The sequence below is a fragment of the Oncorhynchus mykiss genome, chromosome 28, assembly GCF_057628025.1.
Source record: "Oncorhynchus mykiss isolate SJ-2025 chromosome 28, ASM5762802v1, whole genome shotgun sequence".
In the NCBI taxonomy this organism is placed as follows: Eukaryota; Metazoa; Chordata; class Actinopteri; order Salmoniformes; family Salmonidae; genus Oncorhynchus; species Oncorhynchus mykiss.
Window position 1 is genome coordinate 1,520,956 of NC_143049.1, and position 12,962 is coordinate 1,533,917.

At 41.1% G+C, this 12,962-nt stretch overlaps 1 protein-coding gene across 33 annotated transcripts in view; it reads left to right on the forward strand.

Annotated features, from left to right (window-relative positions):
- Window positions 1-12,962, forward strand: part of LOC110508307 (unconventional myosin-IXb) — an 89,490-nt gene that overhangs the window by 41,198 nt on the left and 35,330 nt on the right. For 23 of the 33 annotated variants that reach the window (XR_016492947.1, XM_090225739.1, XM_036965936.2 and 20 more), the window contains 13 exons: window positions 345-578; window positions 719-868; window positions 1,097-1,254; window positions 1,365-1,694; window positions 3,547-3,729; window positions 4,113-4,200; window positions 6,356-6,562; window positions 8,372-8,490; window positions 8,612-8,715; window positions 10,206-10,372; window positions 10,896-11,003; window positions 11,271-11,441; window positions 11,631-11,672. Coding sequence is in view for 31 of the 33 variants with exons in the window: in XM_090225739.1 (XP_090081865.1) it covers window positions 345-578; window positions 719-868; window positions 1,097-1,254; window positions 1,365-1,694; window positions 3,547-3,729; window positions 4,113-4,200; window positions 6,356-6,562; window positions 8,372-8,490; window positions 8,612-8,715; window positions 10,206-10,372; window positions 10,896-11,003; window positions 11,271-11,441; window positions 11,631-11,672 (2,061 nt within the window). In the remaining 2 variants the exon portion in view is untranslated. The remainder of the gene's footprint in view (window positions 1-344; window positions 579-718; window positions 869-1,096; window positions 1,255-1,364; window positions 1,695-3,546; window positions 3,730-4,112; window positions 4,201-6,355; window positions 6,563-8,371; window positions 8,491-8,611; window positions 8,716-10,205; window positions 10,373-10,895; window positions 11,004-11,270; window positions 11,442-11,630; window positions 11,673-12,962) is intronic. The other 10 variants (XR_016492948.1, XM_090225751.1, XM_090225748.1 and 7 more) reach the window with 1 other exon arrangement.

A 12,962-nucleotide genomic window follows, 5' to 3' on the forward strand; every position in this document is an offset into this window, starting at 1 on the left:
TGAATTTTTGTGTACTTCCTGAATTGACCCCAACCCTTATATTTATTTGCATTTTGGCAATTTAGCACAGTGGTGTTCAAATTTCCTCCGGGACCCCCAGACAGACATATCACAATTTTGTATCCCTAAACTAGCACACCTGATTCACAGAGTCAATGGCTTGATGATTACTTGACAAGTTGAATCAGGTTAGCTTGCTCTGGAATAGTTAAAATACATGGAACGTCTGGGGTCCCCAAGGAACGGTTTGAAAACACCTGATTTAGCAGACGGTTAATCAGTATTGATGACAGAATTTCTCTGTTTAATGCATTCAGTGATGCAACTCTTTGTGTTCCTTGTAGAAGGAGATGCTGTTTGATAATGCTCTGGTGCAACAGCAGCTGAGGTACACAGGCATGTTGGAGACGGTACGCATCCAGAAGTCTGGCTACAACGCCAAGTTCACCTTCACAGAGTTCCTAGAGCAGTTCAAAGTGTTGCTGCCTAAAGAAGCCACCACAGCACCAGAGGACATAGCTAACCTGCTGCAGAAGATGGGCCTAGGACAGAGCACGTACCAGATTGGGAAAACCAAGGTAACACTTTACATTATAGCCATTATAGCCTCCATAGAAAAGCTGAAAAGGGATTTAGTAATTCTTGCTTAAACAACTAAAAGCATAATTTGACTTCATATTAAACATGTAGTCCCATCTAAATGTCATTTTTCTCCCAGGTGTTCCTGAAAGAGAGGGAGAAGCAGCATCTCCAGGACACCCTGAACAAGGAAGTGATGCGTCACATCGTCATCCTCCAGCGCTGGTTCAGGGCCTGTCTCAGCAGGAGCCACTTCCTCTACAAGAAAGACGCCGCCATCAGAATACAGGTTTGTACCTATATGGCAGAAACCATGATCCCACTGGTAACTATTGCTTAAAATCACAACAATGTGTACAAGACCTATCCCAGCCCTTGTAATATATTTTTCAGGGAGCACTGTATAAAAAGCCCCTGTGTGGTAGGGTAAGATTCATGTATTTTTACAGCTGTGCTACTGTGTCCTAGCCAAATTTCCCCTCAGGGATAATAAAGTTGATCTCATCTTCTCCTATAGCGATGTTGGCGTGCGTTCCGGGCGGACACCAGATGCCGTGCGGCCACAGTGATCCAGGCAGCGTGGCGAGGCTCTCAGAAGAGGAAAGACTACCTGAGAAAGAGGAACAGCATCAAGAAGATGCAGACACTGTTCAGGAACAAACCAGATCTAAACAGGTACTAAGACTCATCTTTTTATATCCTAAAAATGTACAATAAAGTTATAGAACTTTGAACTTCAGGGCCCTGAGTTTTTCTGACCAGCACAAATCTGACCCTACTTCTAGCTCAAAGGCTGAGGTAGAGAAGCCCATGCCTCCCCAGCTCCCTTCCAAGACCCAGTCCATGCCCCAGCCCCTGCCCAAGCTTCAGCCCAAGCACCAGAACCAGCCCTCGCCCAAGCACCAAACCCAGCACCAGAGAAGCCTGGAGAGGAAGGAGCTGAGGAGGCAGCACAGTTTGGAACCAAGCCCCAATAGGAGCCTCCAACCAGGCCCAGAGGTTAACAGACAGGAGGCTACCCAAAGGAACACAGAATCGGAGAAGAGAGAGGGTAGAGGCTCTCCACCTCCTCTCAACAGACCTCTCTCCCTTCCCCATGACCCCAAGGTTGGCAGGTACGATTCTCTCCCATCCCTCACCTCTCTACCGCTCACCCCATCCTTCACCTCTGACCTATCCACTGTGATAGCTGATGTGTGCAGTGGCAGATTAGGTGGCATCCCCCAGGTGGATATAGAACTTTGAACTTATTCATCAACTATTGGTAGTGGATGAAGTGAGTGCCCAGTCTCCCACCCACCTCAATGCAAATGAAGTGTTTTTAGCACCTGCTGAAAAATATTATATACATCTGTTATTATTCAGTGTAAAGTGTTTTGTTAGGTGGAAAAGCACCATATACGGTACCATTCAAACATTTGGACACCTACTCATTTAAGGGTTTTTCTTTATTTTACTATGTTCTACTTTGTAGAATAATAGTGAAGACATCAAAACTGTGGAATAACACATATGGAATCATGTAGTAACCAACATTTTTTTAAACAAATCAAAATATATTTTATATTTGAGGTTCTACAAAGTAGCCACCTTTTTGTATTGGTGAAATCTTTGCACACTCTTGGCATTCTCTCAACCAGCTTCACCTGGAATGCTTTGCCAACAGTCTTGAAGGGCACTTGTTGGATGCTTTTCCTTCACTCTGCGGTCCAAACCATCTCAATTGGGTTAAGGTTGGGTAATTATGGAGGCCATCTAATGAAGCACCCCATCACTCTCCTTCTTGGTCAAATAGCCCTTACACAGCCTGGAGGTGTGTTGGGTCATTGTCCTGTTGAAAAACAAATGATAGTCCCACTAAGTGCAAACCAGATGGGATGACGTATGGCTGCAGAATGCTGTGGTTACCATGCTAGTTAAGTGTGTCTTGAATTCTAAATAAATAAATCAGTGTCACCAGCTAGGCACTCCCACACCATCACACCATCTCCATGCTTCACGGTGGGAACCACACATTCTTAGATTATCCGTTCACCTACTCTGCGTCTCACAATGACACGGCAGTTGGAACAAAAAATCTCAAATTTGGACTCATCAGACCAAAGGACAGATTTCCACCGGTCTAATGTTCATTGCTCTTTTTTCTTGTTCCAAGCAAGTCTCTTCTTATTATTGGTGTCCTTTGGTAGTGGTTTATTTGCAGCAATTCGACCATGAAGGCCTGATTCACGCAGTCTCCTCTGGAGAGTTGATGTTGAGATGTGTCTGTTACTTGAACTCTGTGAAGCATTTATATGGCTGCAATCTGAGGCTGGTAACTCTAATGAATTTATCCTCTGCAGCCGAGGTAACTCTGGGTCTTCCTTTCCTGTGGCGGTCCTCATGAGAGCCATTTTCATCATAGAGCTTGATGGTTTTTGCAACTGCACTTGAAGAAACTTTCAAAGTTATTGACATTTTCCAGATTGACTGATCTTTATGTCTTAAAGTAATGACGGACTGTTGTTTCTCTTTGCTTATTTGAGCTGTTCTTGCCATAATATGGACTAGGTCTTTTACAAATAGTCCAAATAGTCTTCTGTACACCATCCCTACCTTGTCACAACACAACTGATTGGCTCAAACCCATTAAGAAGGAAATGAATTCCACAAATTAACTTAACAAGGCACACCTGTTAATTTAAATGCATTCCAGGTGACCTACCTCATGGTTGAGAGAATGCCAAGAGTGTTCAAAACTGTCATAGCAAAGGGTGGCTACTTTGAAGAATCTAAAATATATTTTGATTTGTTTAACAATTTTTTTTGGTTACTACATGATTCCATATGTGTTATTCCATAGTTTTGATGTCTTCATTATTATTCTACAATGTAGAAAATAGCAAAAATAAAGAAAAACCCTTGAATGAGTAGGTGTCAACTTTTGACTGGTACTGTAAATCCAATCCATATTATATTTTTTAACAGGGACAGAGAAGGGGCGCTCACCAGCCTGTCCCCTCACACAGGCACCCTGGAGCGCTACTCCCACTTGGAGGATATCAAGGAGCATGCAAAGAGGTGGAAGAGCAGGAGGGAGGGAAGACATCCGGAAGACTCCAGCCCTGAGATCCAGCGGCCCAGGGATAAACGCATGGAGGGGTTGCTGCTGTATGACATATTATTATGTGATGTTATCACAATGTTATGTCCAGTGGTGAAGTGGAGAGTAAACACCATTTATGCACCGGTGTTGACTCATCTTTTGCGGAAAAAGGCATTGAAAGTATAGGGAGCGTTACTCACTGCGAATATCATTTACCCACCTATTTTCTTACCTCTACATCCCTGGTTAGGTCATGTCTTAGTGTTTCTCTCAACCATACCTGTTAAGACCCTTCAATGTCCCCTCAATATGATCTTGGATCACTAGGTAGATTTACATCAAGTTGTTTCTTTCCCCATTCTCTGATTTATCTTTCATCAATATCTTATAGCAATGTCTTGAATTCTAACAGAGTTTACAGTTGACATATTTCTATCTCTTACCTCAGGAACCGAGGGAAGTCTATCTCGCTGGACAACGTGTCCAAACTCAGCTCCTCAGGGTCAGGCTCAGACAGCTCTTCCTCCATTACTGAGGTACTACTACTCTACTATTGTTCCTTCATACACCTTAGATATGTACTACTGAGGTATTCTTCTCTCGTAATGTAATTATTACTATTACACCATTACATATCACAGCTCTCCCTCTGTCACTGAGGTACTGGTCTCATACTGTATGTGACTGTCATTAATGTTATTCTATTGCCTCATTACTTATCACACACACAGTTAGAGTTGATGTCGGAAGTTTACATACACCTTAGCCAAATACATTTAAACTCAGTTTTTCACAATTCCGGACATTAATCCTGGAAAAGATTCCCTGTCTTGGGTTAGTTAGGATCACCACTTTATTTTAAGAATGAAATATCAGAATAATAGTAGAGAGAATTATTTCTTTCAGCTTTTATTTCTTTCATCACATTCCCAGTGGGTCAGACATTTACATACACTCAATTAGTATTTGGTAGCATTGCCTTTAAATTGTTTAACTTGGGTCAAACGTTTTGGGTAGCCTTCCACAATCTTCCCACAATAAGATGGGTGAATTTTTACCCATTCATCCTGACAGACCTGGTGTAACTGAGTCAGGTTTGTACACGCTTTTTCAGTTCTGCCCACACATTTTCTATAGGATTGAGGTCAGGGCTTTGTGATGGCCACTCCAATACCTTGACTTTGTTGTCCTTAAGCCATTTTGCCACAACTTTGGAAGAATGCTTGGGGTCATTATCCATTTGGAAGACCCAATTGCGACCAAGCTTTAACTTCCTGACTGATGTCTTGAGATGTTGCTTCAACATATCCAAATACATTTCCTTCCTAATGATGCCATCTACTTTGTGAAGTGCACCAGTCCCTCCTGCAGCAAAGCACCCCCACAACGTGATGCTGACACCCCCATGCTTCACGGTTGGGATGGTGTTCTTTGGCTTGCAAGCCTCCCCCTTTTACCTCCAAACTAACTTAACGATGGTCATTATGGCCAAACTGTTCTATTTTTGTTTCATCAGACCAGAGGATATTTCTCCAAATAGTACGATCTTTGTCCCCATGTGCAAACCGTAGTCTGGCTTTTTTATGGCGGTTTTGGAGCAGTGGCATCTTCCTTGCTGAGTGGCGTTTCAGGTTATGTCGATATAGGACTCGTGGAAACTTCTGACCCACTGGAATTGTGATTAAGTGAAATAATCTGTTTGTAAACAATTGTTGGAAAAATTACTTGTTATGCACAAAGTAGATGTCCTAACCGACTTGCCAAAACTATAGTTTTAACAAGACATTTTTGGAGTGGTTGAAAAATGAGTTTTAATGTATGTAAACTTCCGACTTCAACTGTAGCTAAGATGCTATATGACATGTTGTTACTGTATTTCCTAACCCCCTGCTGCTGCTGACACACACGTGGATGGATCCCACTCTTCAGCTGGTCAGTAGGCACGAAAACATTTTAGAACCGAAAAAATTCAGCATTCTTTGTTTGGGGGGTATAAAATTTTGTTTAAGACGACTTAACATTTCACAGAAATGGAACCACTAAACTAGACATGATGATGACTGGGACTTTCCAACTTTTGACATAAAGACGAATAAAGATTACAAACATTAATGATTTCATACTTGCCCAAACCTACATGTTCCCGCAGTATCCATACCCATATTGTTTGTTTTCAATTTTTAAAAAAAATCTAATTTATCATTTGGATATTTCTAGGGCTTGTTATACTTTTTGCCAATTGTTCTATTTTATCTGTAGCCCACGTTTTTTCAATACTTCAATAATAATGCGTTTGATTCATCCACTGTCTTAATGATCATGTGATTTCCAGGTTTTAAAGTGAAATTTTAAAAAAAATGTCTACTTCATATTCATCATCTCCAGCACCACCAACATATGAAGTAAAAAAATAAATAATAATATTTCCAATTAGGTAACGTTTTTTCCCGAAATTACTGATGACAAAAAAATGGTCCAACCCACTGCACCCTCATATGCCATGTCTTGAAATAGTCTTGAAATAGTCGGATTAAAAGTAGATATAGCCACTTTCTAACTTTTAAGAAAATTCTACATGCCATCTGTTTCAAAATGTATTTTCCCATTTTGTTCCTACTGAACCTTGGACAGTGAGGGGTCTCTCAGTCCCTCAACTCACCAGTGCCTCTTGACCTTTCCTGGCCACCATAGGTCAGGGTGCGCTCCCGCAAGCGGCCCAATCACAAGCGGCGGTTAGCCTACGCCCGAAGCGGGCTGATGTTTAACCTTAAGGGTTCCCAGGAGAGCGAGTTTTGGAGCTTCCCCCTCCCACCCATGAGCCCCTCACCGGGGGTCAGTGGCATGGGCCAGTCCAACCAACCAGAGGTCCACATCCGTCCACGCAAACCTGAGGTCCAGGTACCAACCGGCCTGACTATGGAAAACTACTACGGGCCCTGGCACTGCACGCTGACTGACTCTTGCTGTGCATGCACTCCGCTCGTCTCACAGTCCCTGGCTGGATGGGTCTGCAATGTTCTACAGTGTTCTGCGGGTTCTATATACTGGCTTCTCTTCTTCAGGCCAGGGAAAGACCCAGAAAACAGAGCTAGTCACAACCATGAGCCATCCTCTGCCACCTAAACACAGTGGCTGGATGGCTCTCTGGTTGCTGCAGCTTGTTTCTGACCTTTTTTGTCATAATGTTTAGGCAACACCATCAAAACCATGTACAGTTCACATCCCAGTGATACAAGTTCAATGTTATGGGAGTAGTAATGGGATTATTTCCCCAGTTGTCCTTGTGTGTATTCTCTGTTGGTAAAGAGAGATAATAATTGTTTTGTTCTACAAACTATAGCCTCTCATATAGCACACAGGTTTGTGGCAATCAAGATACACAATGATAACTAATATTTTAGTCTGTGATGTTCATTGCTGCCCTCAATTGACTACAGCAAAAAAGGTCATAGGTCAGGCGGAGGTTAGGCTCATGATGCTGCTGAAGGTTTAAACATGGGTTAAGAGGGAGTGTCCACCATGTTCCTTTATCTCAGTCCATTGCTTTGATGTCCATGGTGGGAGATTACTGTAAGAGAGCACTCTTCGGGGAGCAGGAAGGGGGAGAGACTGAACTCGGCTATGGGTGTGGTGGCTGCAAGCAGACAGGCATTTCTGCTGGGGAATTGGGTACTAACCAATGATGTATATACACCCTTGATTTATTATGCTATGTATTGGCCAAATGAGTGGCTTTGAAGCCATTGGCCGCCATATTGGCACTCCTCAGAAGGAGCAGTCCTCCATAGGAACGAATGGAATTCTACAGTATTTCAATCAAATGTTTCAAGGACAAAATACCTGTATTTAAGTATTTCTTTGTTGTAGTGGGGACATTAGCATTAGTACTCTCTAAAAATGATACTTTAAGGAAAAGGTTGAAATATATTTGTAGTTTATTTTTATGTTCATTTCACATAAGATAATTTTAAAGAATGCTTTAACGCTAGACATCCACAGTTAAAACAATAAGTAAGCGGCCACCCGGCCTTTGTTTTGGTAAAGAAGCGGAGGGATCGATGCTATGAATGCAATGACTGATCATTGAGGTAATAATTTTTTTAACCATGTTTTGGGGATGTACAGTGTTTGTTTACATTTAACTTGTTTACAAACATTGAAGTAAGAAGAAAAAAGCTTATGTTGGGTTCTGATGGGGTAGGACAGTTGAACTAAGCTCAAGGAGGCATTTATAAGGTATATTCTTCAACAACAAAAAACATCATGAATCAATGGGTTTATCATTAATTTGTATGTCCAAAAATGTATGTAGCAACTAAGGATTCTCAAAAACGAATGTAGACATTAAAGGCATTTCTATAACTTCAAAAATCTTTTTTTACAATGGAGGAAAAATGGCTGCACAAAAATGGCTGCACTCTGGCTTCAAAACATCACTCCCAACAGTCATCTAGGGTTTATACACATAATTGGAACTAACTAACTAACTAACTAACTGGTGTGGCTGGGCCTGGGAGTTTTGCACTAGTACTACACCTACAGACACTGGGGAAATGGCATGACATCTGTTCTCAATATTTTCTTACTTTCTAGGCACAATCATTCCCCACATGTTACCAGTTAATAATGATGTATCTAATTTTTCCCCAGCATGGTTGTTGTCTCATGTCATGTCAATCTTAGATGTTCAGTATTGTTTTCCCTCAGTTTCAGGAATCTTCAGATATTACCACGGATATTGGAAGGTTCAGCCTCCCAGCCAGGAGTACCAATGAGAGCTCAATTATCAAAGACTACAGCCAATCCCAGCCAACCACACCTGAGAGGTAAAGGCGGGAGGAGTAAGGAGGCTGTAAACCATAATTGATTTGTTTTTTCCTGTATATTGAATGGAGATGATACTATGTTCTTTGTCATGGTTAAATGTTAGCATTTTGTGTTCCACAGGCTTGGCTTTTTCAGTAAGATTATGAAGAAATGGCCCAATAGAGACTCTCAGCCACCTGAGTACGGGAAACGGACTAATGAGAATACACAATCTGAAAAAGGAGGTACTGTAGTCCTGCCCCCTACAGCAAACTGCTCACTGTGCCTTCCAGCTTTAGGGCTCTATTTTAGGCTGGCGTTAAGGTGGCACTAGTGTCAAACGCACATTAGTTTGCAATTTCATCATGTAAAAACTGGAGCCCTGCATTTTCCAGGCTGAATTCCAGGTTTGGCAATTTACCTGTCTTATATCAGCTCGCTTTCGCTCAGATGGGCAGGGTGGAAATATTTGAGGTGTGTCCTTAAAAACATGATCCAAAGTGCTAATTTCAGGCTGCGCTGATAGGGATATTTAAGGCCAACCAAAAGCTGGTTCTAGCGGTAAACAAAGTTGGCTATGGCATGAATTTTGACAGCGAAAACTCAGCCTATCCAGCTGTGACGCACACTGCCCATATGCGCATGAAACGAGAGTAGACCAATGTGCTTTTGATGCCTGTAGATTTTGTATTTAGAAACAAAAATGTTTTTTCCCCATTTTCAGGTTTATTTGATAAAAAAACAAGCATAGCCTCCCCTCCTCTCAATTAAGGTTGTTTTTGTCTGCCCAATGTAATCTGGAAGTAGTCAAGACTGATGATAAAGGGTTTAACTCCTGAGACCACTTGGAAGTAAATCTTAATCACCAAAGCTTTATTAAAATATCACGTTTGAGAGGAATTAAACAGTGAGCTGAAATGAACCTTTATATTTATTTTAGCCATGCAGGTCCATTTTGGATGTGCGTAAAAACCCTCCATAGTGTGTTGTTTTTAATATTGCCCACGGGGAGAAATAATGGTGCCTGTAAGTGTGACATAGGGTATTTAAAACAAGTTGTTGTTTTGATTAGAATTAGTTATTTTTAGGCCGTAACAATAATTAATTTAATCTTGCTTATTGACAATGTTTGGCATGTCCATGCTCAGCCATAATGAAATATACAGTAAGCCTAGACCCTATATCAGTGTGAATGCTATTGAAGACAGTTACTTAGAACAATATGGTCTGCAAATGGGTTCAAGTTAACTTGTTAAGCAATGAGGGGATTGGTCTACATTTAGTTTCTGTAAGCCATTTAACAAACTATAACCGACTTACATTGAAATTGGAGTTGATTCCAAGGCAATATATAAAAGATTGTAAACACACAATCTGAAACAACCACATATTTTGCCATGGAGCACGTTCTGATTGGCCAGTGAGGGGCCAAGCCTCGACACACTCACACCTTGTTTATTAATCGAAACCCAGCCCTTTCGTGCCATCGCCAGCAAGTGCACCGATAATTGTGATAGCAACGTTTTTTTATTTCTCACACACCCCTGGACCTGTAGGGTTACCATTTAGATTTAACATTGCATTAGGTTTGTTAAAATAGGGCCCTATGACTGATACGATTTGAAAGGCACTAAAAATGTGTCTCTTTACTACCATCTAGTGGTCAATGGTATAATCTCAACCACATGTCCCCTCTATCTAAAAGCACACACACACATCCTTCCCTTACCTACAGCCATCTCTCCATACCCCTTGTCGAGCGAGGGCAGCGGGCAGCCTCATAACCCCTCCATCAGGATCAGCCGAGCCGCGAGAGTTTCTGAGAAGTGGAATGCTTCTCTGGAACGGGAGATCACCAACATCAACGAGCTCCGAAACCTGGACGAGTTCCTGGGGAACCAGGTGGGATACCTGTCTCGCACTCACGTGTCTCTCACTCACCTGGTATTCACATCAGGCTTAGGAGTTAGCCCTATTGCAACTGCAAATTGTTTTATTAAAAAATCAGTATTGTATTGCCTATTGGTTTATTAGGATGTGTTTTAGTCTTCAGAGTTTTTCAAGAGCAGTTATTGACTGACTAAGATCGCCCTGTCATTCATTCACCATCTTTCTTTCTCACTCATTGACACACTCACATGTGTACTAATAACTCTGAGACATGGCGCCATAGGCGTCTATAGACATTTTCCTTCACGTGCTTGGTTACTTGCATGTTCTTGCAGTGCATCTTTATAACATACCGACTTACCAGTTCTGGTCAGAGAATCTGAACGTGTAGTCAAGGCCATTTTTAATGATAGATAATGATACATGTAGAGATCCATAAATAAGAATTTGTTCTTAAACTGACTTAGTTAAATATATATAATTTTTTTTTATGTAAAAAAAAATCCATGTAACTTCATACCCACCATCTCTCCAGGTAAATGAGCTGCGTACAAGGGCGAAGAAGCTGTCAGCGACAGAGAGCATCTTCCTCACAGCCACCATGCAGTTCAGAGAGACCATCAAGGGCATGTACTCCATCTCGGTGAGTATCCAAGTCTATCCACCGGACTGATCTGGGCACCTTGAACACAGATATCGTTTTATGGAGCTCTAGGTATTTTGATAAGGAACTATGCATGGGGGTAATTAACCAAGTTAAAAAGGGTGTCTTGAAACAGGTTTTAAAATAGATTGGTGTTCACTGCCTGAGACGGATGTAAAGATTTGGGTTGTGCTATACTGTACATCAAATCACCGCCACACTCTTCATGAACCCTGTCCTCCTCTCCCATATGTACTCTCCAAACAGAAGCCCCACATCAGCTACAAGGGCTTGATGAAGGGCTACCAGAACCGGGTGTCCAGTCTTGCCGAAGCCAAGCAGCAGACTGAGGTCCAGTCAGTGGTCAACCTGTTCCAGTCCGTTCTGGATGGCTTCATACGGGGAGAGATCAAACGAGCGGAGGCTGGGCCGGTAAAGGTAGTTCTGAATAGAGTCCGACAAACGCTCATTAAACACCAACAAAGACATACACATGCACTCACTCACACTCGCAACAGTTTTTTTTACATTTGTTTGTGAGCAGAATACACTTATGAAAGTTTAAGAGCTGTGTATGTAATTTTAAGAGGTGCAGTTGTTTCATGTCTACTTTTCAATGTGTTGCAGACCATGAAAAAGACAAAGATGAGAGGGAAAAAGAGCAAATGTGTAAGTTAATTTGTATGATAATAACCTCTGAATAGCACTGTCTAAAGTAAACCCAGGTTAATGGTCCGGGGACCACATTTGTTAACAGTGCATGGATTTCTCACTCAATTCTGGCATATGTGGAGATCATAGGATTTTCATGCACAACAAATGATTGGGATTTTTCAAACTGTCGCACGCAACATATACACATTTTCATTGATAAATCAGAGCCATACTATATTTCTAGTAGTGGAGTAAAGATACTTTAAAGTGCTACTTAAGTAGTTACTTTTTATATTTTTGACAACTTACTTCACTACATTCCTTAAGAAAATGATTTACCTTTTACTCCATACATTTTCCCTGACACCAAAAAGTACTTATTACATTTAGAATGTTTAGCAGGACAGGAAAATGGTCCAATTCACACACTTATCAAGAGAACATCCCTGGTCATATCGACTGCCTCTGATCTGGCGGACTCACTAAACACAAATGCTTTTTTTGTAAATGGCGTGTTGGAGTGTGCCCCTAGATGTCCATAAATTGAAAAAAGAAAAGTGTGCCATCTGGTTTGCTTACTCTAAGGAATTTGAAATGATTTATCCTTTTACTTTTGATACTTCAGTATATTTAATTGCTCAAATATACTTAAGGATCATAAGTAAATGTAAAACCAAATACTTTTAGACTTTTACTCAAGTAGTATTTTACTGGGTGACTTTTACTTGAGTCATTTTCTATTAAGGTATCTTTTACTTTTACTCAATTATGACAACTGAGTACTTTTTCCAACACTGATTTCTACGCTCTTGAACAAGCGTTTACAACCCGCCTGTAACTCCCTCCATTCACCTTTTATGGTAACAAAATCATTTTCTGTATGATTTGGAGATGTTGGAACTGGGACATGACAAATGGCAAATTTGATCACTTTTCTGTAGAGGTGTGGCCAGAATGTTTTTCATATTTTGCAGTGCCAAACACTGGCTGTGCATTCTGTAAGATTGATTGTCTATTGAACCATTTAAAAGTAAATGCTGCCTACAGCCCACATTTCCATGAAAAATACGAATTGTTCAATATTTTGTTTATCAATACATGATTGTGTTTCTATTTCCTGCCTTAGTATAGGCTCTGAGATTAAATAGGCTATTATGTCACACTCCTATCTCACAGCAGTACTGTAGCCTACCCATACTGCTAACAGTCTATTTACTTTCAAGCATTGGTTGGCTATTGAATGAGCGATGGATAAATGTTAGCCTAATATTTGTGGTGTAGCGGGAATAAACCAATCATGTCAAA